Below are 23,240 nucleotides of genomic sequence, written 5' to 3' on the forward strand. Positions count from 1 at the left end.
CTTGCAGTCTACACTTTGCCTTTGAACTATCAAAGTTGAAATGAGTCCAGCATAACTAACGCTGGCGCGTGTGGCTGCCGTGAAAGAAGAAGGCTACGTTCCTCATCAAGTGTTTAATGCTGATGAAACCGGCCACTCCGAAGGTCAATAAAACGACTTTATTATACAGTTCAGTTTATTTAATTAATTATAATCCCATAGCACATTTATTATACATAAAATAATGTATATTTTGTGTAGTTTTAAGGCTTAGAAAATTAGAAAATTATGTTTTATGGGGACCTGGGAACGGATTATTCTCATTTTAACGGTTTCCTATGGGAAATTAATTTTTGAGATACACCCTTTTCGCCTTACACACTCTGGGAACCAATTAAGTTCGTAAGCCAAGGTATTGTATTGAATCATCCTGCGTCACCATATGACTTACCTACAGTGTAAAAATACGGCGTGACCCCGGCAACACGGACAAAATTAATCCCGCCGAGGATTTCCCCCAAAATTTTGTGGATCTGCTTTTGGACAGGACTGATGGATCCATTCGCTGGAAGACAAATTTGACAAATGACTTTTCAAGACCAAACGTCCACCACAAACTTCCTCTTACATTTCTTTTGCAGCTGTTGGCAGTAGCTCTGGTGAAACCAGGGCACCTGAAATTCGGGACATTCGAGGCACACGGCGCGGTTCAGCTCCATGAGGCGAAGTCGGGTGCGCATGTTCAACGCATTGGTGACGGCTGCAGCGGTAAGAAAAATGAAACGGACATTGGCATTTTCACTCCTATTCCACGATCCGCGGAATATTGACTAGCTGGCTAGCTAATAGCTATATAACTATCTAGGTGGCTAGCTATTTTAGCTAGCTATCTATTAGCTATCTACTAGCTGGTTCGCTATATATCTATTAGCTCACTAATATATCTATCTATTACCTAGCTAGGTTAGGGTTAGCTAGCTAGCTAGATAACAGATAGCTAGCTAATAGATAGCTAGCTAGCTAACTGCCTATCTATTAGCTATATATTAGATATCTAGCTGGCCTTACTATTAGCTATCTATCCAGTTAGCGGCTATCTGTTAGCTGTCTGTAAGCTGGCTATCTATTAGCTATCTATATAGCTGGCTGGCTATTTTCACTCCAATTCCAGGATCCACAGACTATTGACTAGCTGGGTAACTATTAGCCATATAACTATATAGGTGGCTATCTGTTGGCTATGTATTAGTTATCTACTAGCTGGTTAGCTGTCTATTAACTGGCTATATATTAGATATCTAGCCAGCTAGCCGCCTTACTATTAGCTATATATCCAGCTAGCTGGCTATCTGTTAGCTGTCTGTAAGCTGGCTGTTAGCTATCTATTAGCTATCTAGCTGGCTGGGTGGCTATCTATTAGCTGGCTAGCTACTCATTGTATTAGCTAATTGACTATCTAGCGAGCTATTAGCTATATAACTATCTAGGGGGCTAGCTATTTTAGCTATCTATCTGTTGGCTATAAGCTATCTACAAGCTGGTTAGCTGTCTATTAGCTAGCTAGCTAGTTAAATGGCTAGCTATTAGCTATCTATTAGATATCTGGCTAGCTAGCTACCTTACTATTCGCTATCAATCCAGCTGGCTATCTATCTGTTAGCTATCTGTAAGATAACTGGCTGGTTAGCTGGCTGGCTGGCTATCTATTAGCTATCTATTAGCTGGCTAGCTACTCAGCGCATTAGCTGACTATCAAGCTGGCTAGCTATATAACTATGTAGGTGGCTAGCTATCTATCTGTTGGCTATCAGCTATCTACTAACTGGTTAGCTAGCTTTCTATCTATCTATTATTATTATTATTATTATTATTATTATTATTATAGTGAATGAGTTAAGATGGACAGAGAATAAATATTCAAATGACTTTGGAGCAAAACTGTGCGCATACTTTCCAGCTGGGCGTCGAGCTTTCCGAGAAAATCGATGCTGAAGATTTCTCGGATCAGTTCTTCGGGAAAACAGTCCGCTACGGCCAGGGTGTAGGCCAGCAGAACCGATAGATGAGGGTCAAAGGAACCTGGATAACGCGTGAGTGGGATTCATTTTCCTTTAGGACATTTGTGTTTTGCTCTTACTCAAAATAAAATATATGTTTCATAAATAAATACATACCTGTTAACGTATACGTTTTCCTCCTATTTTCTGTTTTTTTTTATCATTTCAAATAATGTACAGTGATACCTTAGCTTACGAACTTAATTGGTTCCCAGACAGAGTGTGTAAGGCAAAAAGTGTGTATTCCAAAAATTAATTTCCCATAGGAAACTATTAAAATGAGAATAATCCGTTCCCAGGTCCCCATAAAACATAATTGTCTACCTTCCTAAGCCTTAAAACTACACAAAATATACTTTATTTTATGTATAATAAATGTGCTATGGTATTATAATGAAAGAAATAAACTGTATTGTATAATAAAGTCGTTTTATTGGCCTTTGTGATGGTCGTTGATGGCTTGATGGAACGTAGTCTTCTTCTTTCACCATCTTGAGGAATGATCCCTTGGAGGGGCTTTCTCTGCCATAATTTTACCTAGTTCCTCATCAATTGTGTACAGATGGCTTCTGCTGGTTATTTGTGGAGACTGATTGATGGGATATTTTAACCTTGCAGTCTACACTCTGCTTTTGAACTATCAAAGTTGAAACGAGTCCAAATTTCACAGTTTTCTATTCATTTTCTCTCTCTGTTGAATCTCCCCAGTTTCGAGCTCATTTGTGGCAGTTTTGGGACACTTTAAGTGATTTTTATTGGTGTTTCGCATTTGACTAAAAATATCAGCCTGCGTGTTTTGGGAATTTTAGATGCTATAAAACGTTTTTCTGATGTCAGTTAGGAAACAAAAAAATGTCGGTTGTCCTTTAATCAAACTATACAACCTACAAAAGGTTGCTAGCTTAATGCTAAGGAAAAAAAAAGATACCTGAAAATTGCTATATTATTATCCAGAGAAATGCTAAATGAGGATATATGCTTCTATGGTTGTCTATAAAATAACCTGAAATGCCATTCCCCCGGGGGCCATTTTACCACCGTCTTTTTGGTAATTTCCCACTGCTTCACAATTAATTCGCACGCACGCTTGAAATCAGCAAAGAAAATGCTTACTCACTGATATGAGGAGTGATGCGCCGCACGCAAACGTCGTATAGCTCGTCTGCTTTTTCAGAGTCGTAATTGAGGACGGAAAAGGGAAGCAGGATGGCGTACGTTGCCGAGTGGTGAATCTTAAAGAGGGAAACAACTGTTATATATCAATACCAAGCGCTGCTGAAAATAATAAAATGTTGTGTATTGCCAAAATGGCTGCCAAGCACTACTTGCTTGAATGAAACTCCTCAACTCACTTCGACATACGTATTTTCTGGTGTATGAGGAGCACCCAAAAGCCTTGAATTCCTTCTATTAGCTATACGTCTGCTATTAGCTATCTAGCTAGCTAGCTATTAACTATCTAGCTGGCTATCTATTAGCTAGCTAGCTTGCTAGCTAATAGATGGCTAATAGACAGCTATCGAGCTATCTAGATAGCTAATAGATAGTGAGCTAGCTAGATAGCTAATACTTCACTTTGCTGCTGTGAAATGTAAATTTCTCCACTGTGAGACTAATAAAGGCATATCCAATCCAATCCAATACACAGCTAATAGATAGCTAGCTAGCCATATGAGTATGTTTAAGGTTTATATCAGTATTTCAACCCGGAAGTAACTCAAATAGACAGAAAGCTAGCTATTAAATAATAGATAGCTAGCTATTAAATAATAGATAGCTAGCTAGCCAACTAGATATCTAGATAGCTAAAAGATAGCTAGGTAGATAGCTAATAGATAGCAAACTAGCTAGAGAGCTAATAGATAGCTAGCTAGCCAACTAGATATCTAGATAGCTAAAAGATAGCTAGGTAGATAGCTAATAGATAGCAAACTAGCTAGAGAGCTAATAGATAGCTAACTATCCATGCTAGTATGTATATAAGTAACCTGTATTGGTTTGTCCTAAAAAATAAACATTTAATAAAATATATGCTCTATAAAAATATGAAAGGGGAGTAAAAGAAGCTATTTTCATAAAACAGCAAAAACCCTTCACTAAATCGCTAAATGGGGTGAGATTCAATTTGGATCGTTCCTACAACAGTCTTCTTAGGCAACATAGGCTTAGTTATGCTGATCAGGTGATACCAGATCAAATGGGGCAATCAGGCCAGTCTTAGACCCCTTACTCCGGCGGGACAATAGAAGTAGTCAGTGTAGCAGCAGGGAATAGGGAATATTTAGGGCCAAAACTACCAGCAAATTTTAGTTCGCTGACCAAACTTCTTGGATAAGAAGCGAAACGTCCGACACCTTCAAAGAAGTTCAGATGACGGTTGAAGAAACCTTTTCATATATACATGTACAACTGGAGAGAATACTACATATGTTACTCCAAAAAAAAATGTTCATATGTACCATTATTTGTAAGTTGAATATTCGTAAGTAGGGGGAGCTCCTGTATTCAAATTTAGCGATGTGCAGTAAATCACCTTGTCAATGTCTCGAATGGCCACGTCCGCGATACGCTCCATTAGGGGAGCGCAGTGATGATTGATCCTGGTTAAGAAGAAGCATAAATCCGGCACGATGGTCCAATTTATCTGCTCCATCATACTTCTGAGAGTAGTCGTGGTCTCCTCCAGCAGAATTTCTTCAAACCACTCCCCCGAAATGTACCTTAGCTCCTCAAGAAGCAGATCCAACCGGTCGGCCGTCTGCAGCCTTTCGCGTCCGCAACGGTTGAGGCATTGCAAAAGTCCCATGTACCGACTGGGCGTACCGTGACGGTACGACGGGTCGTTACGGACCCACTTGGCCAGAGCTAAGGAAATACTACAAAGGTCGTTGAGGTCGCACTGGGGTACCATCGCCTCCACCCGCGACAAGACGCTTTCCTCCGGGCGTTGCGATGGTAGCATAGATAGCACGCGGGTCAACATGGTGACTTCGTATGGGTAGACGCTGCGTTGTAAGAATCTGTTGAGTGATAGTTGAATGGAGATTTTTTTTCACGTGGATGGATTTGACCAATGACGATTGGCGATGGACTTACGTGACGATGATGTTTCGTAATTTGGTGAAGAGGGATGGATGATGATAATGTAACAGGGAAAGGGATTGTGTGATTCTGCCAATTTCCACTGGTTTGTAGACGCCAAGGTTTTTTTGGAGGACGGATACAATCCTGGAAACACACAAAAAAAAATTAAATGCTGGAGCTGATTAGCTCAGTATGTACTTACAGCAGCTCCTTATGACTTTGTTCTTTTTTCGGTTGTGTCAGACTATTTGTTTTAGCCAATAAACAATATATATTTTGACCATTGTTGGAAAAATTGGCACTCCGGGAAAAAAAAACAATCTGGTCTTGAATGAATAAACGAATATAGCTTGAATAGAGCTAGCTAGCGAGACAGACAGAGAGCTAGCTAGATAGACACACAAACATACAGATGGCTAGGTCGACAAATATTTAGCTAGCTCGCTCGACAGATATTATTTAGCTAGCTCGACAGACAGATATCATTTAGCTAGCTCGACAGACGGATATCATTTAGCTAGCTCGACAGACAGATATAATTTAGCTAGCTCAACAGACAGATATCATTTCGCTAGCTCGGTCGATAGACATTTAGCTAGCTCGGTCGACAGACACATTCAGCTAGCTCTGTCTGTCTGTCCGTCGACATTTAGCTAGCTCGACAGACAGATATAATTTAGCTAGCTCAACAGACAGATATCATTTAGCTAGCTCGGTCGATAGACATTTAGCTAGCTCGGTCGACAGACACATTCAGCTAGCTCTGTCTGTCTGTCCGTCGACATTTAGCTAGCTCGACAGATAGATATCATTTAGCTAGCTCGGTCGATAGACATTTAGCTAGCTTGGTCGACAGACACATTCAGCTAGCTCTGTCTGTCCGTCGACATTTAGCTAGCTCGACAGATAGATATCATTTAGCTAGCTCGGTCGATAGACATTTAGCTAGCTCGGTCGACAGACACATTCAGCTAGCTCTGTCTGTCTGTCCGTCGACATTTAGCTAGCTCGACAGATAGATATCATTTAGCTAGCTCGGTCGATAGACATTTAGCTAGCTCGGTCGACAGACACATTCAGCTAGCTCTGTCTGTCTGTCCGTCGACATTTAGCTAGCTCGACAGATAGATATCATTTAGCTAGCTCGGTCGATAGACATTTAGCTAGCTCGGTCGATAGGCATTTAGCTAGCTCGGTCGATAGGCATTTAGCTAGCTCGGTCGATAGATATTTAACTAGCTCGACAGACAGACATTTAGCTAGCTCGGTCGATAGACATTTAACTAGCTCGACAGACAGACATTTTGCTAGCTTGGTCGATAGACATTTAGCTAGCTCGACAGACAGACATTTAGCTAGCTCGGTCGATAGACATTTAGCTAGCTCGAAAGACAGGCATTTAGCTAGCTCGACAGACAGACATTTAGCTAGCTCGGTCGATAGACATTTAACTAGCTCGAAAGACAGGCATTTAGCTAGCTCGACAGACAGACATTTAGCTAGCTCGGTCGACAGACATTTAGCTAGCTCGGTCGATAGACATTTAGCTAGCTCGAAAGACAGGCATTTAGCTAGCTCGACAGATAGAAGCCAAAACGTACGTTCTGCCTGCTCTCTTCCGCTAACTAGACAGATAAATAAAGAAACAAACTGAAAAATAAACAAATAAATGAACGAATAAATAACTAATTAAATAAAACTAATACTAAAACTAATCAAAGCCAAATGAAGTATTTTTGGGGGAAAAATAACACACTGTCAAAATTGCTAAAAAAGAAATGCTAACTAAACTTCATTTAAGAAACAAAACGAAATATAAAATATAAAGTAACCAAAAATTGCACTCACTTGTTTATCAAGCGTAGGTTCCTGCTTTGAATCTCTTCAAGAGTTTCCGCAATGGCCAACGCTTGCTGTGCGCCGAGCTCATCAGCCAAAAGGAGAGCCGTGCTCTCCAAACTGAAAGTGATTTTATTTTGAAATTATGGACTGTACAAAAAAAATAAAATAAAATCAATTTGGTTCGAATTGATCCGGAAGGACTTCTTTAATCGATTGCAAACATGTATGCTTTCCTCTTCAGAACTATTTGAATCATATTCAGAACTGATTGAGGAACAATCGCACTGAATATTCAGCGGGAGTCTTAAAACGTAAAATATAGCTAAATTGGTGGCATCTTTGTAAAATACGCTGAGTAGAAGTAATTTCAAGTGATTTTACAAATTATCGACGCAACTTGTCTGAAGGCGTCGGTTGTCATTTAACTCATTCTTATTGGTGTTTTGCATTTGACTAAAAAATATCAGCCTGCGTGTTTTGGGTATTTTCGATGCTATAAAACGTTTTTCTAATGTCAGTTTGGAAACATAAAAAATGGTGTCGGTTGTCCTTTAATCAAACTTTGTAACCTACAAAAAAAAGGTTGCTAGCTTAATGCTAAGGAAAGAAAAAAAAGATACCTGAAAATTGCTATATTATTTTTCGGAGAAATGCTTCTAATTTGGCTATAATAATAATAATAACAATAAGAAGAATACTGATACTACTAATACTAATAATACTGATACTAATACTACTAATACTGTACTACTAATACTAATGTTAATACTACTAATACTACTACTAATACTACTAATATTAATAATACTGATACTAATGCTAATACTACTAATGCTAATACTACTAATACTGTACTACTAATACTAATGTTAATACTACTAATACTGATACTAATACTACTAATACTGTACTACTAATACTAATGTTAATACTACTAATACTACTACTAATACTACTATTAATAATACTGATACTAATGCTAATACTAATACTACTAATGCTAATACTACTAATACTGTACTACTAATACTAATGTTAATACTACTAATACTAATAATACTGATACTAATACTACTAATGCTAATGCTAATACTACTAATACTGTACTACTAATACTAATGTTAATACTACTAATACTACTAATACTAATACTACTAATGCTAATACTACTAATACTGTACTACTAATACTGATGTTAATACTAATACTACTAACACTGTACTACTAATACTACTAATACTATTACTAATACTGATACGAATACTACTAATACTAATAATACTGATACTAATACTACTACTAATGCTAATACTAATACTAATAATACTACTAATACTACTAATGCTAATAATACTGTACTATTAATACTACTAATACTGATGTTAATACTAATACTACTAATACTAATACTAATGTTAATACTAATACGACTAATACTAATAATCATAATCATGATCATAATACATTACATTTTAAGCGCCTTTCAAAGCTCTCAAGTACACTTTATAGTCACAGACAAGCATAGGTAGTATAATAAATAAAATACAATCACAAATAGAATACAATATATATATAAAATATACAATATATATAAAATATAAAATGACCTTACCAACCTGTCTCTGATCTCTGAACTTGCCATGGGTGCAAGTGCAGCAAAGAGTTTAGTAAAAGAAAGCGGCTCGGTGCTTGACTCGATAAGTTCCGTCAGTCGTTGTTTCGCAGCAAGTCTGAAGTCCCAATTGCTAAACTGCAACGATTGATACAGTCCTAAAAAAATGCTAATGTTCTCCGCGTCCATTCTGGGAGTGTTGCGAAGGACGATCTGATTGCATTTCTCCAACAGTGGCCTGTGGCTGTATTTAATGTTGCGTAAGAATTGCACCACTCTGCGAGCGTTGTTATAGTTGGATGGATCCATTTTGTCCAGGAGGTGGTCGGCGCGGCGAATCAGGGCATCCCGTAGACGTTGCGACACCAGCGATGAAATGCTAATGAGGAACGTGGTGAGGATCCTAAAGCAGGAAAAACAAATAGCCTAAAAATGTAATAATAAAATGACATTACAGTGATACCTTGGCTTACGAACTTAATTTGTTCTCAGATAGTGTGAAAGGCGAAAAGTGTGTATCCCAAAAAATAATTTCCCATGGGAAACCATTAAACTGAGAATAATCCGTTCCCAGGTCCCCATAAATCATAATTTTCTACTTTCCTAAGCCTTAAAACTACACAAAATATACCTTATTTTATGTATAATAAATGTGCTGTTGTGTTATAATTAAAGAAATAAACTGTACTGTATAATAAAATTGTTTTATTTACCTTTGTGATGGTCGTTGATGGCTTGATGGAATGCAGTGGCCGCTTTCATCAGCATTAAACACTTGATGAGGAACGTAAACTTCTTCTTTCACCATCTTGAGGAATGATCCTTTGTATGTGCTTTCTCTGCGATAATTTTACCTAGTTCCTCATCAATGGTGTTCCTTTTAGCTGGGTTGATAGCTTTTTGCATCAAGTGTACAGATGGCTTGTGTGGGTCATTTTTGGAGCCTGATTAATAATAATAATAATACATTACATTTTAAGCACCATTCAAAGCTCTCAAGGACACTTTACAGACACAATTGATTCAATCAGTTCATGATTGATGGGATATTTTAACCTTGCAGTCTACACTCTGCCTTTGAACTATCAAAGTTGAAACGAGTCCAAATGTCACTGTTTTCTATCCATTTTGTCACTCTCTCTCTCTCTCTCTCTCGTCCTGTCTGTTTAATATTTAAATCACCTCCCCTCACTGCTACGTTCTTGACCAATCACGTGGCTTTAACCGAAGACTGGGGGCGGGGAATAGAGGACAAAAAAATGTCGGCAGCCATTTTCTTTTTGGGAGAATGGGCTCCGCCTTACACACTCTGTCTGGGAATCAATTAAGTTAGTAAGCCAACGTATTACTGTATTTTTATTCGTGTCTTTCCAGAGGCTCAGAACTGAAATTATCCCCCAAAAAAATCATTCGACCAACCTAGCATCATCTATGGATGACAACTTCTGATCCACAAGATTGGTAATATGGCCCATCAGAGCACTTTGTTGAAGTTGCTGATCAGCAAGGCAGATGGCGAACTTGGACAGGGATGCCAAAGGTAGTCTGGAAAATATACAATAAGGATCAAATCAAGTGAACACAAGTGATCAATACATTTTGAAGAAGAAAAAAAATACTCACTTGTCTAATCTTAACCAAGCCTCTGAAATCAATTGCTGAACAAGCGAGTCATGAGGGTCCACATTTAGCCTGGAATAAAACAGTAAAATTGCATGTTGAATTTGCACCGGCTGCATATAAATATTCGTATCTTCATTACACACACCTGAGAAAACTATACAGTAAATCCACCAACATAACATCATCCATGAGTGCAATTTTATTTTCAGCCAACACCCGCAATGTCAAGAACTGCGGGTGATTCTTGATGAGCTGAACCGTTCTCAACAATTGCGGTTTCTCTTTCTGGAAGTACCAGAGCATCTTCACGGCCAGACTCACGTGATCCACGTTGAGTTTGGCCTTGTTATTACCCACCAAATCCAACACGTTATCTTCATCAGAGCAAGTTCGCAATTGATCCAGAAACTGATCCCGGTTTACCGGGATCTTGTGAAGGAACCTTCGAAAGCCGAGACGCGCAACCCGAAGCCGGAACATCATCTTGAGCGTTAGATCACAATCAACCTCATTGTTGCATGTTACTGTCCACCACAATGTCACGGGGATAAGGTGAGTGGCATCCACAAGGGGTTTCTAGATGAAAAAAAAACAAATGCACACAACTATGTAATTATATATACTGTATAACACAAAAAACTCAAATACGTTAGAAATAACGTTAAAAAGATGAGAATTCCTTCAGTCAACGGTGAATTGGGTAATCAGTTTTGTAACGCGCTATTCACGTGGTAGTAGCGACCATTACTTACAAAATTAATCGCTGCGGTTTCCGCGTACGTTCATTGAGAAATATACATTTTAAACACATCCACGTGGATAAAATATCAGAAAAAGGGGTCACAACGATTAAAGTTCATCCTTGCAAAGTCAAACTTACTTTGGATGCAGGCACTACTTCCGTATCACGTGACGTATACCCAACACGGGCCTGGTTTTGACTTCCTGGTTTTAGTTCGTGAGCGTTTTGAGCAACAAAAAAAGCATCGTAATCATGTAGGCGAGTGAATTGGTGAAAAAACATACGTACGTAAAATTATATAAAAGTATTCTAAATTGGAACACTGACAAAACAATAATTTCACCCCCACTGTACTAAGTATGTTATGTCGTGTCCCGTTGTCAGAAACGCTAAAGTCTATAGATGCTTTTGCATTTTCCCTATTTAATACATGTATTTATATTTTTTTCCTATTTAATAAATTTGCTTCTCTCCAAGTTGCAAAAATTACTGTAACATTAAAAGATTAATACTTGGAGAAGTTGCCAACGTTTATAATTCCCAACGTCTACTAATATGCGTTGTGGTGGAAACACACCACCTACAATATTAATTAGGCTATCGTTCCTATTTTAATGAATGTTGATACGGTGTTATAAAGCTCATTTTTATTAGAAACTTTGAAAATTAAGTCGACCAATATTTTTAAACCTTTGGTCAATCCACAACAATTAAAAGAGCAGGAAAAAAGATGCTTAATTAAAAAAGCTAAATAAAAAAAAGTAAAGGTAAAAAGAGGGGGAAATGTCATCTTCTTTTCAGAAGATCTCTGGTAGAGCCCGTGAAGTGCCGTAAAGTAGTCACCGTGTGCCGGAAACACACAAAAAAAGTCGCGAACGATTCCTTCCCAAAATGCCCTGACGTGACGTCTCCATCGCGCCATCTTCGTAAGCGGACGAGCAGTGGACGTTGAATGAAAACCCGTGCCTTTTGAAAGAAACGTCTTCTACATGGAGTGCTAAGATTATTATTTTTCAGGTGATATAAGGTTGCATTAAACACGACTTGCTTGTGTATGCTATACGTTCAAAATCGTCCAAGTTGCTCTTGAGTGTAGCCAGCCGGGTATCCGTCCATGTTGCCTGGCTAATTATGCTAAGTGTTAGCCTAGCGGCCTGTGCAAATACATGCTGGGATCAATCTCAAGATGAACGTTAGAAACGACAATTTAATGAGTATATGTCCAAGAAACCGTCCTAATTTACATAATTTATATTTTTTCTCCGTGTAATGTGAAATTTCAGGACAAAGTGCCTAAAATGCGAGCTAGGCTAAAGTTAGCATGTCAGTTGGATACAAATAGAGATGAGCTGGCGCGACTTGACCTCAAGTCGTAAAATGTACGAATCAATTATCACTTCAGGTTTAGAGTTTTTTTTTTACCCACAGCGTTTTCTATGTGTGTTACTTTGTCAATAAATAGAAGGAACACTTAAGTGATAGGTGATTTTGACATATTTGGTATTTTATCAATGTGTTACTGATATGGATGGTTTTTCTCGTTGAGGTGGTTCAGCAACTCTTGTCATCATGGGGATCAAGGTTCAACGTTCTCGGTGTTTCTTTGACATCGGAATTGGAAGCGCATCAGGTAAGAAAGTCTTCAGCATGGGTGTTTGGATGATTCTTAGTACAGTGATAACTTGGCTTACGAACTTGATTGGTTCCCAGACAGAGTGTGTAAGGCGAAAAGCGTGTATCCCCAAAAAATATTTCCCATAGGAAACCATTAAAATGAGAATTATCTGTTCCCAGGTCCCCATAAAACATAACTTTCTTATTTTCTAAGCCTTGAAACTACACAAAATGTACCTTATTTCATGTATAATAGATGTGCGATGGTAATATAATTAAAGAAATAAACAACTGTATAATAAATTCATTTTATTTACCTTTGCGATGGTCGTTGATGGCTCGATGGAATGGAGTTTCATCAGCATTAAACACTTGATGAGGAACATAGCCTCCTTTCACCATCTTGAAGAATGATCCCTTGAAGGTGCTTTCTCTGCGATAATTTTACCTTGTTCCTCATCAATTTCTCTACTGCGAGACTAATAAAGGCAAATCCAATCCATTTGTGTTCTGTTTAGCTGGGTTGATAGCTATTTGCATCAAGTGTACAGATGGCTTGTGCGGGTTGTTTGTGGAGCCTGATTGATGGGATATTTTAACCTTGCAGTCTACACTCTGCCTTTGAACTATCAAAGTTGATAGTTGGCGCGTGTGGCTGCCGCTGCTCAACCACAGAAAAAATATCCTGTGACTGTAAAGCAGGGGTGTCAAAGTCATTTTTTGCCACGGGCCACATTGTAGTTATGGTTTCCTCTCGAGGGCCGTTATAAATTCGGGGAACCCATTAGAATGTTTAAATCCCTTCAAATATTACATATAGAGCACACAGCAAATTAACGAATAACTCGTTTTCAAATCTGAAGTCAAGAATAATGACTTTTATTGTGGTTGACATCCAAAAATATGAAATTTTGGCTCAGATTTTAGCAATCATCATGGAATTTAACAAGTTTGATTTGCTTTTGCGGGCCGAAAAAAATGATGTGGCGGGTCGGATTTGGCCCGCGGGCCTTGACTTTGACACCTGTGCTGTAAAGTGTCCTTGAGAGTTTTGAAAGTCGCTTATAAATGAAATGTATTATTATTATTATGATGATGATTATACTGGGGGAAAAAGATTATTTAAGCAACAAGTGTTTAGACTTACAAAATCTATTTTCTTTGCAGTCGGGCGAATCATCATCGAGTTGTTTACAGACATGTGTCCCAAAACATGTGAAAACTTCCGATGCCTTTGCACTGGTGAGTTGTAAAAATTTCACAAAAATAATATTCAAGCAAAATGTATATATTTCTATATTATATTTTCGTTATTTTTTTATTTTTTTTTTGCACTTCAAGATGGCGCCGCGAGAGTAGCTGCCTTTCCAACAGCTCCTGTATTTTCCTTTTCTACTTCTTTTTTTTTTTCCTTTTCATAACTTTGCTGCTGTGAAATGTAAATGTCTCCACTGCGAGACGAATAAAGTTACATCCAATCCAATCAATATAGATTCATTGATCTTTTATTTCTTGATGTATTTTCTTCCCAGGTGAGAAAGGTGTCGGTAAAGTAACCCAGAAACCGCTTCATTATAAAGGATGCCTGTTCCATCGCATTGTGAAAGACTTCATGATTCAAGGAGGGGACTTCAGTGAAGGTGATTACTATGAAAAAAGGTTTCTTGGAATCTTTTTTTAATAGTTATTTTTATTATAATAGTTATTTTTTTTTTGCATGAACATACATTTCTTCTTCTTGTCCTTCTTCTTCTTCTTTGTATTATTATTATTAGCTAGCTGGCTAGCTTTCTATCTATTTGAGTTACTTCCTGGTTGAGTGCTATTAGCTATCTAGCTGACTAGCTATATAGCTAGCTAGCTAACGTATCCTGTGACTGTAAAGTGATCTTGAGAGTTTTGAAAAGCGCTTATAAATGAAATGTATTATTATTATTATTATTATTATTATTATTAGCTATCCATTAGCTAGCTAGCTTTCTATCTGAGTTACTTTCTGGTTGAGTGCTATTAGCTGCTATAGCTAGGTAGCTAACTTATCCTGTGATTGTAAAGTGACCTTGAGAGTTTTGAAAAGCGCTGATAAATTCAATGTATTATTACTAGCTATCTATTAGCTATCTTTCTATCTATTTGAGTTACTTCTAGGTTGAGTGCTATTAGCTAGCTAATAGCATTAGCATTTATTCTTCTCCTTCTTTGTATTATTATTATGAGCTGTCTATTAGCTAGCTCGCTAGCTTTCTATCTATTTGAGTTACTTCCATGTTGAGTGCTATTAGCTGTCTAGCTAGCTAGCTAACTTATCCTGTGATTGTAAAGTGACCTTGAGAGTTTTGAAAAGCGCTTATAAATTAAATGTATTATTATTAGCTAGCTAGCTTTGTATCTATTTGAGTTACTTCCACATCGAGTGCTATTAGCTATCTAGCTGGCTAGCTCGCTACATCGCTAGCTAGCTAACTCATCCTGTGATTGTAAAGTGACCTTGAGAGTTTTGAAAAGCGCTTATAAATTAAATGTATTATTATTATTAGCTATCTATTAGGTAGCTAGCTAGCTTTCTATCTATTTGAGTTACATCCCCGTCGAGTGCTATTAGCTCTCTCGCTGGCGAGCTTACTATCTATTTGCCATATAGCTAGATCCTGTAACTGTAAAGTGACCTTGAGAGTTTTGAAAAGCGCTTATAAATTAAATGTATTATTAGCTATCTATTAGCTAGCTGGATAGGTTTCTATCTATTTGAGTTACTTCTTAATAGCTCGCTAGCTGGATAGCTTGCTATTTATTAGCCATATAGCTAGCTAACTTATCCTGTAACTGTAAAGTGACCTTGAGAGTTTTGAAAAGCGCTTATAAATTAAATGTATTATTAGCTATCTATTAGCTAGCTGGATAGGTTTCTATCTATTTGAGTTACTTCTTAATAGCTTGCTAGCTGGATAGCTTGCTATTTATTAGCCATATAGCTAGCTAACTTATCCTGTAACTGTAAAGTGACCTTGAGAGTTTTGAAGGGCGCTTATCAATGAAATGTATTGTTATTATTATTATTAGTATGAGGTATATCGCAAATTAGCATCTACTTTATACTGATCTACTTTCCTTTTTTAGGCAATGGAAGAGGAGGCGAATCCATCTACGGGGGCTTTTTCGAAGGTAAAAAAAAACCCCCATTGCGCCTTGATTAAAAGAAGACTGGCGTGAAAATGGCTGTACAATTTTGCAATCCCTATAATCCCCCCCCCCCCCCAATCCCAGACGAAAGCTTTGCTGTGAAACATAACAAGGAGTACTTGCTATCTATGGCCAATAGAGGAAAAGATACAAACGGATCACAGTTTTTCATGTAAGTATCCGGAGGTTTTCTCTCATTATTACCGAATTGGCTTTGCGTATTATTTTGCTTATGAATGTGGTCTTTTCTTCTTCTTTGATTCCTAGAACCACCAAACCAACTCCCCATTTGGACGGGTAAGCGTGTTTGTTCGGGTGTAATTAGCCGCGCGAGGCACATATCAGTACAGTGATACCTTGGCTTATGAACTTGATTGGTTCCCAGACAGTGTGTAAGGCGAAAATTGTGTATCCCCAAAATTATTTTCCCATAGGAAACCATTAAAATGAGAATAATCGGTTCCCTGGTCTCCATAAAACATAATTTTCAAATTTTATAAGCCTTAAAACTACCCAAAATATACCATACTTTATGTATAATAAATGTGCTATGGTATTATAATTAAAGAAATAAACTGTACTGTATAATAAAGTGGTTTTATTTACCTTTGTGATGGTCGTTGACGGCTTGATGGAATGGAGTGGCCGGTTTCATCAGCATTAAACACTTGATGAGGAACGTAGCCTTCTTTTTTCACCATCTTGAGGAATGATTCCTTATAGGTGCTTTCTCTGCAATAATTTTACCTAGTTCCTCATCAATTGTGTTCTGTTTAGCTGGGTTGATAGCTTTTTGCATCAAGTGTACAGGTGGCTTGTGCTGGTTGTTTGTTGAGCCTGACTCATGGGAATTTTGACCTTGCAGTCTACACTCTGCGTTTGAACCATCAAAGTTGAAACGAGTCCAAATTTCTCTGTTTTCTATCCATTTTCTCACTCCGTTGTCTGCCTCTCTTTAATGTTTAAACTACCTCCCATCACTGCTGTGTTCTTGACCAATCACGTGGCTTTAACCGACGACATGGGGCGGGGGATAGAGGACCAAAACAATCCGGCTGCCATTTTCTTGTTAGAACGGGCTCGTTCACGAACTTATTGTGGCAGCTCCATGTGTATCCTGAAAAATAGTTTGTATGCCAAGGTAAAATGTTCATAAATTTAACGTTCGTAAACCGAAAAGTTCATAAAGCCAAGGGCTTCGTAAACCGAGGTATCACTGTATCAGTCCTTGATTGTTTTGCTTTTTGACAGTGTCCATGTGGTTTTTGGCCATGTGATTTCCGGTCAAGAAGTCGTACAAACTATGGAGAATGAGAAAACGGATCCCAACAGCAGACCCTATGCCGAAATCAAAGTTTTAAACTGCGGAGAACTTGTTCCCAAATCAAAAGGTGAGTTTACGTTCCATTTCTGCAGCGTATTTCAATCTCAACCTCGTCTGACATTTCCCGTAGCCAAGAAACGTGACAAAAAGAAAGAGCGCGCCTCGACAAGTTCCAGCGAGAGTTCCAGTGACTCGGACAGCTCCTCGGAATCATCCTCTGACTCCGACCAATCGGATAAGGAGTCCAAGAAGCAAAAAAAGAAAGCCAAAAAGCAAAAGAAGAAACAGAAGAAGGATAAAAAGAAGTACTTGATTTAACCGCCTGTTATTTTACGAACTTTTTTTTGGAAACGGCTATTTATTTCTGACACCCGTCGTGTTGTCACACAGGGACGAGCCTGAAAATGTGGAAGAGAAAGAACAAGAGGAGGAGGTCACGTCCACCGTGCGGCCAGAAGAAATACCTCCCGTGCCTGAGAATCGCTTCTTGATGAGGTTCTCTCCGGTGGAGCAAAAAAAAGAAGAACCTGAGAAGGATAAAGAAATCATAGGCGAGCGGCCTCGAGATAGGTGGGTGACGCTCGCGGCTCTCCAAACAAAGTTAGGGAAAAAAATTACAAATTAAATGTCGTGGATTTTATTATTCTGTAGCAATTATTCGTAAAACACTGTATTTTCCAATGTATAAGGCACACCTAAAAGCTTTTATTTTCTTCAGAAGATAGCCATGCGCCTTGTATGTGAAGTACAGTGATACCTCGGTTTACGAACCCCTTGGCTTACGAACTTTTCGGTTTACGAGCGTTACATTTATAAAAAAATTTACCTTGGCATACAAACCATTTTCGGGATACACACGGGGCTGCCACAATGTGTCGTTCGCGAACCAGCCCGTTTTCCTAACAAAAAAATGGCAGCCGGCTTGTTTTGGTCCTCTATTCCCCGCCCCAAGTCGTCGGTTAAAGCCACGTGATTGGTCAAGAACGCAGCAGTGAGAGAGGGATTTACAGACAGAGTGAAGCCATTCTCCGAAAAAGAAAATGGCTGCCGACATTTTTTTTTTGTCCTCTATTCCCTGCCCCAGTTTTTGGTTAAAGCCACGTTATTGGTCAAAAACGCAGCAGTGAGGGAAGGTGTTTTAAACATTAAAGAGACAGGCAGACGGCAGAGAGTGCCAAAATTGATCGAAAACGCTGAAATTTAGACTCGTTTCAACATTGATAGTTCAAAGGCAGAGTGTAGACTGCAAGGTTAAAATATCCCATCAATCAGGCTCCACAAATAACCCGCACTCACTTTGCTGCTGTGAAATGTAAATTTCTCCACTGTGAGACTAATAAAGGCATATCCAATCCACAAGCACACTTGAAGCAAGTACACTTGATGCAAAAAGCTATCAACCCAGCTAAACAGAACACAATTGATGAGGAACAAGGTAAAATTATTGCACAGAAAGCACCTACAAGCTATCATTCCTCAAGATGGCGAAAGAAGAAGGCTACGTTCCTCATCGAGTGTTTAATGCTGATGAAACTGGCCACTCTATTCCATCAAGCCATCACCGACCATCACAAAGGTCCATAAAATGACTTTATTATACTGCACAGTTTATTTCTTTAATTATTATACCATAGCGCATTTATTATACATAAAATAAGGTGTATTTTGTGTAGTTTTAAGGCTTAGAAAATTAGAAAGTAGGAAATTACGTTTTATGGGAACGGATTATTCTCATTTTAATGGTTTCCAATGGGAAATTAAGTTTTGGGATACACACTTTTCACCTGACACACTATCTGGGAACCAATTAAGTTCGTAAGCCAAGGTATCACTGTATATGGAAAAAGTTTGAAAATACACCATTCATTTAGGGGGTGCGATTTATACACCGTAAAATACTTGATACATAGGTATCTCTATTTGTGTTGTGAATTGCATCCCTCCCAACAGATCGCAATACAATTCTCAGTCCATGTATAACAGAAGATTGGTCATGACGCGATCTGGCCGGAAAATCAAAGGCAGGGGCCCCAGGGTGAGTTGTGTACGCTCTCCACAAAGTCGTTCCACCCCCACCTCCGCATCTGCAAAAGCAAAAGAATCACCGTTTCATCTCGTTTTCCCCACTCGCACGCAGAGATACAGAACTCCTTCACGCTCCCGTTCGCGATCCAGGGATCGTTTTCGCCGCAGCGAGACTCCGCCCCACTGGCGCCTGGAGTTGCAACGTCAGAGGATGAGGGCAGTCACGGGAGAGCGTTGGATTAAGGGAGACAGGCAAGTTTGGATTGGATTGGAGTGCGATTCGCCTTTATTATACTCGCCGTGGTTGAAATTTACATTTCACAGCGGCAAAGTGATGAAAGTAAAAGGAAAGGAAGAAGTAGAAAAACAAAATACAGGAGCTGCTGTAAAGGCGGACACTCTCGCGGCGCCATCTTGAAGTCAAAACAAAAAAAAAACAAAATTGCATACTGTTAACATCCGATTTACAAACACCCGTACTTACGACCACGACCGATAGACCCTATTTTTAACATTTTAATTCTACGCCATTTCGACTTAGGACCGTTTGGTCGGAACGGAACTCGGTCGTAAGTCGGATGTTACCTGTATATTGTGACACATAAGATACAGCGTGTGGCTGCCGCTGCTCACCCCCAGAAAAAAATATCCTGTGACCGTAAAGTGTCCTTAAGAGTTTTGAAAGGCACTTATAACTAAAATGTATTATTATTATTATATCTTAAGCACTTTCTACACCCTCTTTGTTGCATGAAGCAGTTCTAGATGAAAGAGGAGAGGATCAAAGCGTCCTTTTCACCAGTGGATCAGGGACGTCATGATGAAATGTGCACATCTGCCACAAGCTAAATGTGAAACGCAAACACTAAAAACTGGAGCATCCATTGACGAAAAGAAATTGTCTCGCATCTCCTGTCCCACGTACTGTAAATCCGCTTCAATTCCAAGCCGCGACAGTTATACATACGGATCGGCGCTCCTCAAAGTGACAAAATAGCTAGCTAATTTTGATCTACTTGAGTTATTCTGTTCTTGAGAGTTTTGAAAGGCGCTTATAAATGCAATGTATTATTATTATTATTATTTATTAGCCTTCTAACTAGCTATTTAGCTAGCGATCTATTTGTCATCTATTAGCTAGCTAACTTGATCTATTTGAGTTATTCCTGGTTGAGTGAACGCTGGCGCATGTGGCTGCCACTGCTCACCCATAGAAAAATGGATCCTGTCACTGTAAAGTGACCTTGAGAGTTTTGACAGGTGCTGATGAATCAAATGTGTTATTATTATTATTATTATTATTATTAAAAGAAAATACATGCTGACAAGTGGCTCCTCGGGCCCCATCTTGGACTTCTTCAAAATAATGTGCCTTTTGTTGTCTTTCCCAGAGGCGACATGAGCGAGGACAAGGACGAAGCCGCCGCCACCGCCGCCGCTAACCCCCACAGGAGAGAGCGCCGGACCTCCACTTCAAAACGCGAGCACGCAGACGACGTGAAAAAGGACAAGAAATCCAAATCGCGCAGATCCAAAAGCAAGGACGATTCGGGCGACAAGGAAGGCAAAAAGAGAGAAAAGAGCAGAAGATCCAAAAGCAGGGAGAGAAGAAGACGATCCAAAAGCAAAGAGAAGAGCCACAAGCATAAAAGCCACGACGAGAAGAAGAAAGATCGCTCTGGAAGCAAAGAGCCAAATGCCGACAAGAAAGAAAAAGAGAAGGAAGGCGATCACGTCGCCAAAGAGAAAAACAAGGAGCAGGAATCTGACGGCAAGAAGAAAGAAGAGTCCAAAACCAGCAACGGCGAAAGAACGAGGACAAAATCGCAAAGTAAAGACCGAAGCTCCAAAGAGCGACACCGATCGAGCAGCAGAAACCGAGAGAAGGACAAAGATGAAAAACGACAAAAAGATCGCCAAAGGGGGAGGGAAAGCAGCAGGGGGGCGCGCAGGCGTCACGCCGACGACAAGGATGACAAAAGGCGACGCACGCGTAGCCGCGAACGCGGCAGAACCCGCGATTCGTACCGAAGCGGGCGCTCCAGAAGCAAAAGCGGACGCGGGGGACGCAGTCAAGATCGTAAGGAGGACGCCCAGCGCAGGCGACGACGCGGTAGTAGCAGCAGCGATAGCTCGAGTAGTAGCGGCAGCAGCTCCGACAGCGACCGCGAGCGACGCAAACGCCGCAAGAGCCCCGATTCCAAACGCCCCAGATCCAAAAGCGCCTCCAGAGACAGAAAAAGAAGCGACGCCACCAAAGGCAAAAGCGACAACAGGCGCCATCGCTCCCGTTCAAGCTCTCGCAGCGACTGAAAATCTCTCCAAATTAGTTATTTTCCCTTTACAGTGATACCTCGGTTTACAAACGTTAAATTTAGGACAAAATTTGCATAGGAACTATTTTTTGGGATACACACTGAGCTGCCATCATGAGTGATGTGTCGTTCACGAACGAGCCCGTTCTAACAAGAAAACGGCAGCCGGCTTGTTTTGGTCCTCTATTCCCCGCCCCCAGTCTTCGGTTCAAGCCACGTGATTGGTCAAGAACGCAGCAGTGAGGTGAGGTGGTTTAAACATTAAAGAGACGGGCAGACGGCAGTGAGAGTTTCAAATTTGATAGTTCAAAGGCAGAGTGTAGACTGCAAGGTTAAAATATCCCATCAATCAGGCTGCACAAATAAACCCGCACAAGCTATCTGTACACTTGATGCAAAAAGCCAGCTAAACAACCACAATAGGATTGGATTTGCCTTTATTAGTCTCGCAGTAGAGACATTGATGAGGAACAAGGTAAAATTATGGCACAGAAAGCACCTTCAAGGGATCGTTCCTCAAAATGGTGAAAGAAGAAGGCTAGGTTCCTCATCAAGAGTTTAATGTTGATGAAACTGACCACTCCATTCCATCAAGCCATCAACGACCATCACAAAGGTAAATAAAACGACTTTATTGTATAGTACAGTTTATTTCTTTAATCATAATACCATAGCACATTTATTATACATAAAAGGTAAAAAATGTATATTTTGTGTAGTTTTAATTTTAAGGCTTAGAAAATTCGAAAGTAGAAAAGTATGTTTTACGGGGACCTGGGAACGGATTATTCTCATTTTAATGGTTTCCGATGGGAAAATAATTTTTGGGATACACACTTTTCGCCTTACACACTCTGTCTGGGAACCAATTAGGTTCGTAAGCCAAGGTATCACTGTATTTGGTACACACAATAAAACATTTTACTGTAATACTTTTTTTTTTTTTTTTACTGAACCTTGTTTGGTTGTTTAACATTTTTATTTTGAAGTGGAACATTTGATTTAAGAGAAAAAAAGATGCATGCTTCTTTAAGACCTTGAGGTTTTATCTTCACGCCCCCCCCCCCCCCTCCATTCGCTGTATTTTTGCTGTCATTTTTTTTTATGTGAAAAATGCTCCCGATGCGAGTTCAACAAAACCTACTTGGATGGAATGTTCTGGTTTTTGGCGTTTCTCTCTGTAGAATGGAATTAAAATACACCATTTTGTTTTTACAAAAAACAATTAGCAATGTTCCACTGTAATTATTAAAGGTACAACCGATACCATTTTTTGTTTCCTGACATCAGAAAAACATTTTGTAGCATCTAAAATACCCAAAAAACGCAGGCTGATATTTTTAGTCAACTGCAAAACACCCATAAAAATTACTCAAGTGTCCCAAAACTGCCACAAAATGAGCTTCAAACTGAGCAGCTTCAGAAAGTCCCGCCCCCTTATTCGTGGCATCACGCCAAGAATACTCCTTCACAAACTGCCTTGCTCCAGAATCAAAACAATGGCTTCAAAGAGTTCAGATTCTGAAAAAAAAGATGCTTTCTTGTTACTCATCCAGTTATGAATATGATTCAAATAGTTCTGAAGAGGAAAGCATAAATGTTTGCGATCGATTAAAGAAGTCCTTCTGTATCAATAGCGGATGGTGACTGCTATTGTCTTCGAAGATGCTAGCTAGATGCTTTTTTACTTTGTTACTTCCGGGTTGAGTGAACGCTGGCGGGTGTGGCTGCCACTGCTCACCCGCAGAAAAAAAAAATACTGTAACTGTAAAGTGTCCTTGAGAGCTTTGAAAGGCGCTTATAAATTAAATGTATTATTGTTCTTACTTTCTGCACCCTCTTT

General features: G+C 39.3%; 2 protein-coding genes across 5 annotated transcripts in view; one reads left to right on the forward strand and one right to left on the reverse strand.

Annotated features, from left to right (window-relative positions):
• fastkd1 (FASTK mitochondrial RNA regulator 1) overlaps positions 1-11,183 on the reverse strand; it is a 12,838-nt gene extending 1,655 nt beyond the window's left edge. Inside the window, exons 1-12 of one of the 3 annotated variants that reach the window (XM_089003099.1) lie at positions 11,078-11,178; positions 10,343-10,773; positions 10,198-10,266; positions 9,994-10,119; positions 8,579-8,977; positions 6,969-7,079; positions 5,133-5,264; positions 4,570-5,056; positions 3,154-3,268; positions 1,930-2,058; positions 608-739; positions 431-544 (exon numbers count right to left, since the gene is read on the reverse strand). In XM_089003099.1, coding sequence (XP_088859225.1) covers positions 431-544; positions 608-739; positions 1,930-2,058; positions 3,154-3,268; positions 4,570-5,056; positions 5,133-5,264; positions 6,969-7,079; positions 8,579-8,977; positions 9,994-10,119; positions 10,198-10,266; positions 10,343-10,680 — 2,152 coding nt within the window. In that variant the 5' untranslated portion in view covers positions 10,681-10,773; positions 11,078-11,178. Of the gene's footprint in view, positions 1-430; positions 545-607; positions 740-1,929; positions 2,059-3,153; positions 3,269-4,569; positions 5,057-5,132; positions 5,265-6,968; positions 7,080-8,578; positions 8,978-9,993; positions 10,120-10,197; positions 10,267-10,342; positions 10,774-10,949 lie in introns of all 3 variants that reach the window. The other 2 variants (XM_089003100.1, XM_089003101.1) reach the window with 2 other exon arrangements.
• A 637-nt stretch (positions 11,184-11,820) lies between these two features.
• Positions 11,821-23,223, forward strand: ppig (peptidylprolyl isomerase G (cyclophilin G)). 2 transcript variants are annotated; one of them, XM_089003102.1, is made up of 13 exons: positions 11,821-11,956; positions 12,486-12,569; positions 13,721-13,795; positions 14,086-14,193; positions 15,671-15,715; positions 15,818-15,905; positions 16,001-16,030; positions 16,985-17,124; positions 17,188-17,362; positions 17,448-17,627; positions 19,008-19,092; positions 19,195-19,334; positions 20,474-23,223. In XM_089003102.1, exons 2-13 carry the CDS (start codon positions 12,509-12,511, stop codon positions 21,393-21,395), a joined length of 2,049 nt encoding a protein of 682 aa, XP_088859228.1. In that variant the 5' UTR covers positions 11,821-11,956; positions 12,486-12,508; the 3' UTR covers positions 21,396-23,223. The 2 variants fall into 2 exon arrangements, with proteins under 2 accessions (XP_088859228.1, XP_088859229.1); XM_089003103.1 differs by having other exon boundaries at positions 11,835-11,956; positions 12,495-12,569.
• The last annotated feature ends 17 nt before the right edge of the window (positions 23,224-23,240 follow it).

This window comes from Hippocampus bargibanti, linkage group LG08, assembly GCF_051943395.1.
Source record: "Hippocampus bargibanti isolate YZ-2025 linkage group LG08, ASM5194339v1, whole genome shotgun sequence".
Taxonomy (NCBI): domain Eukaryota; kingdom Metazoa; phylum Chordata; class Actinopteri; order Syngnathiformes; family Syngnathidae; genus Hippocampus; species Hippocampus bargibanti.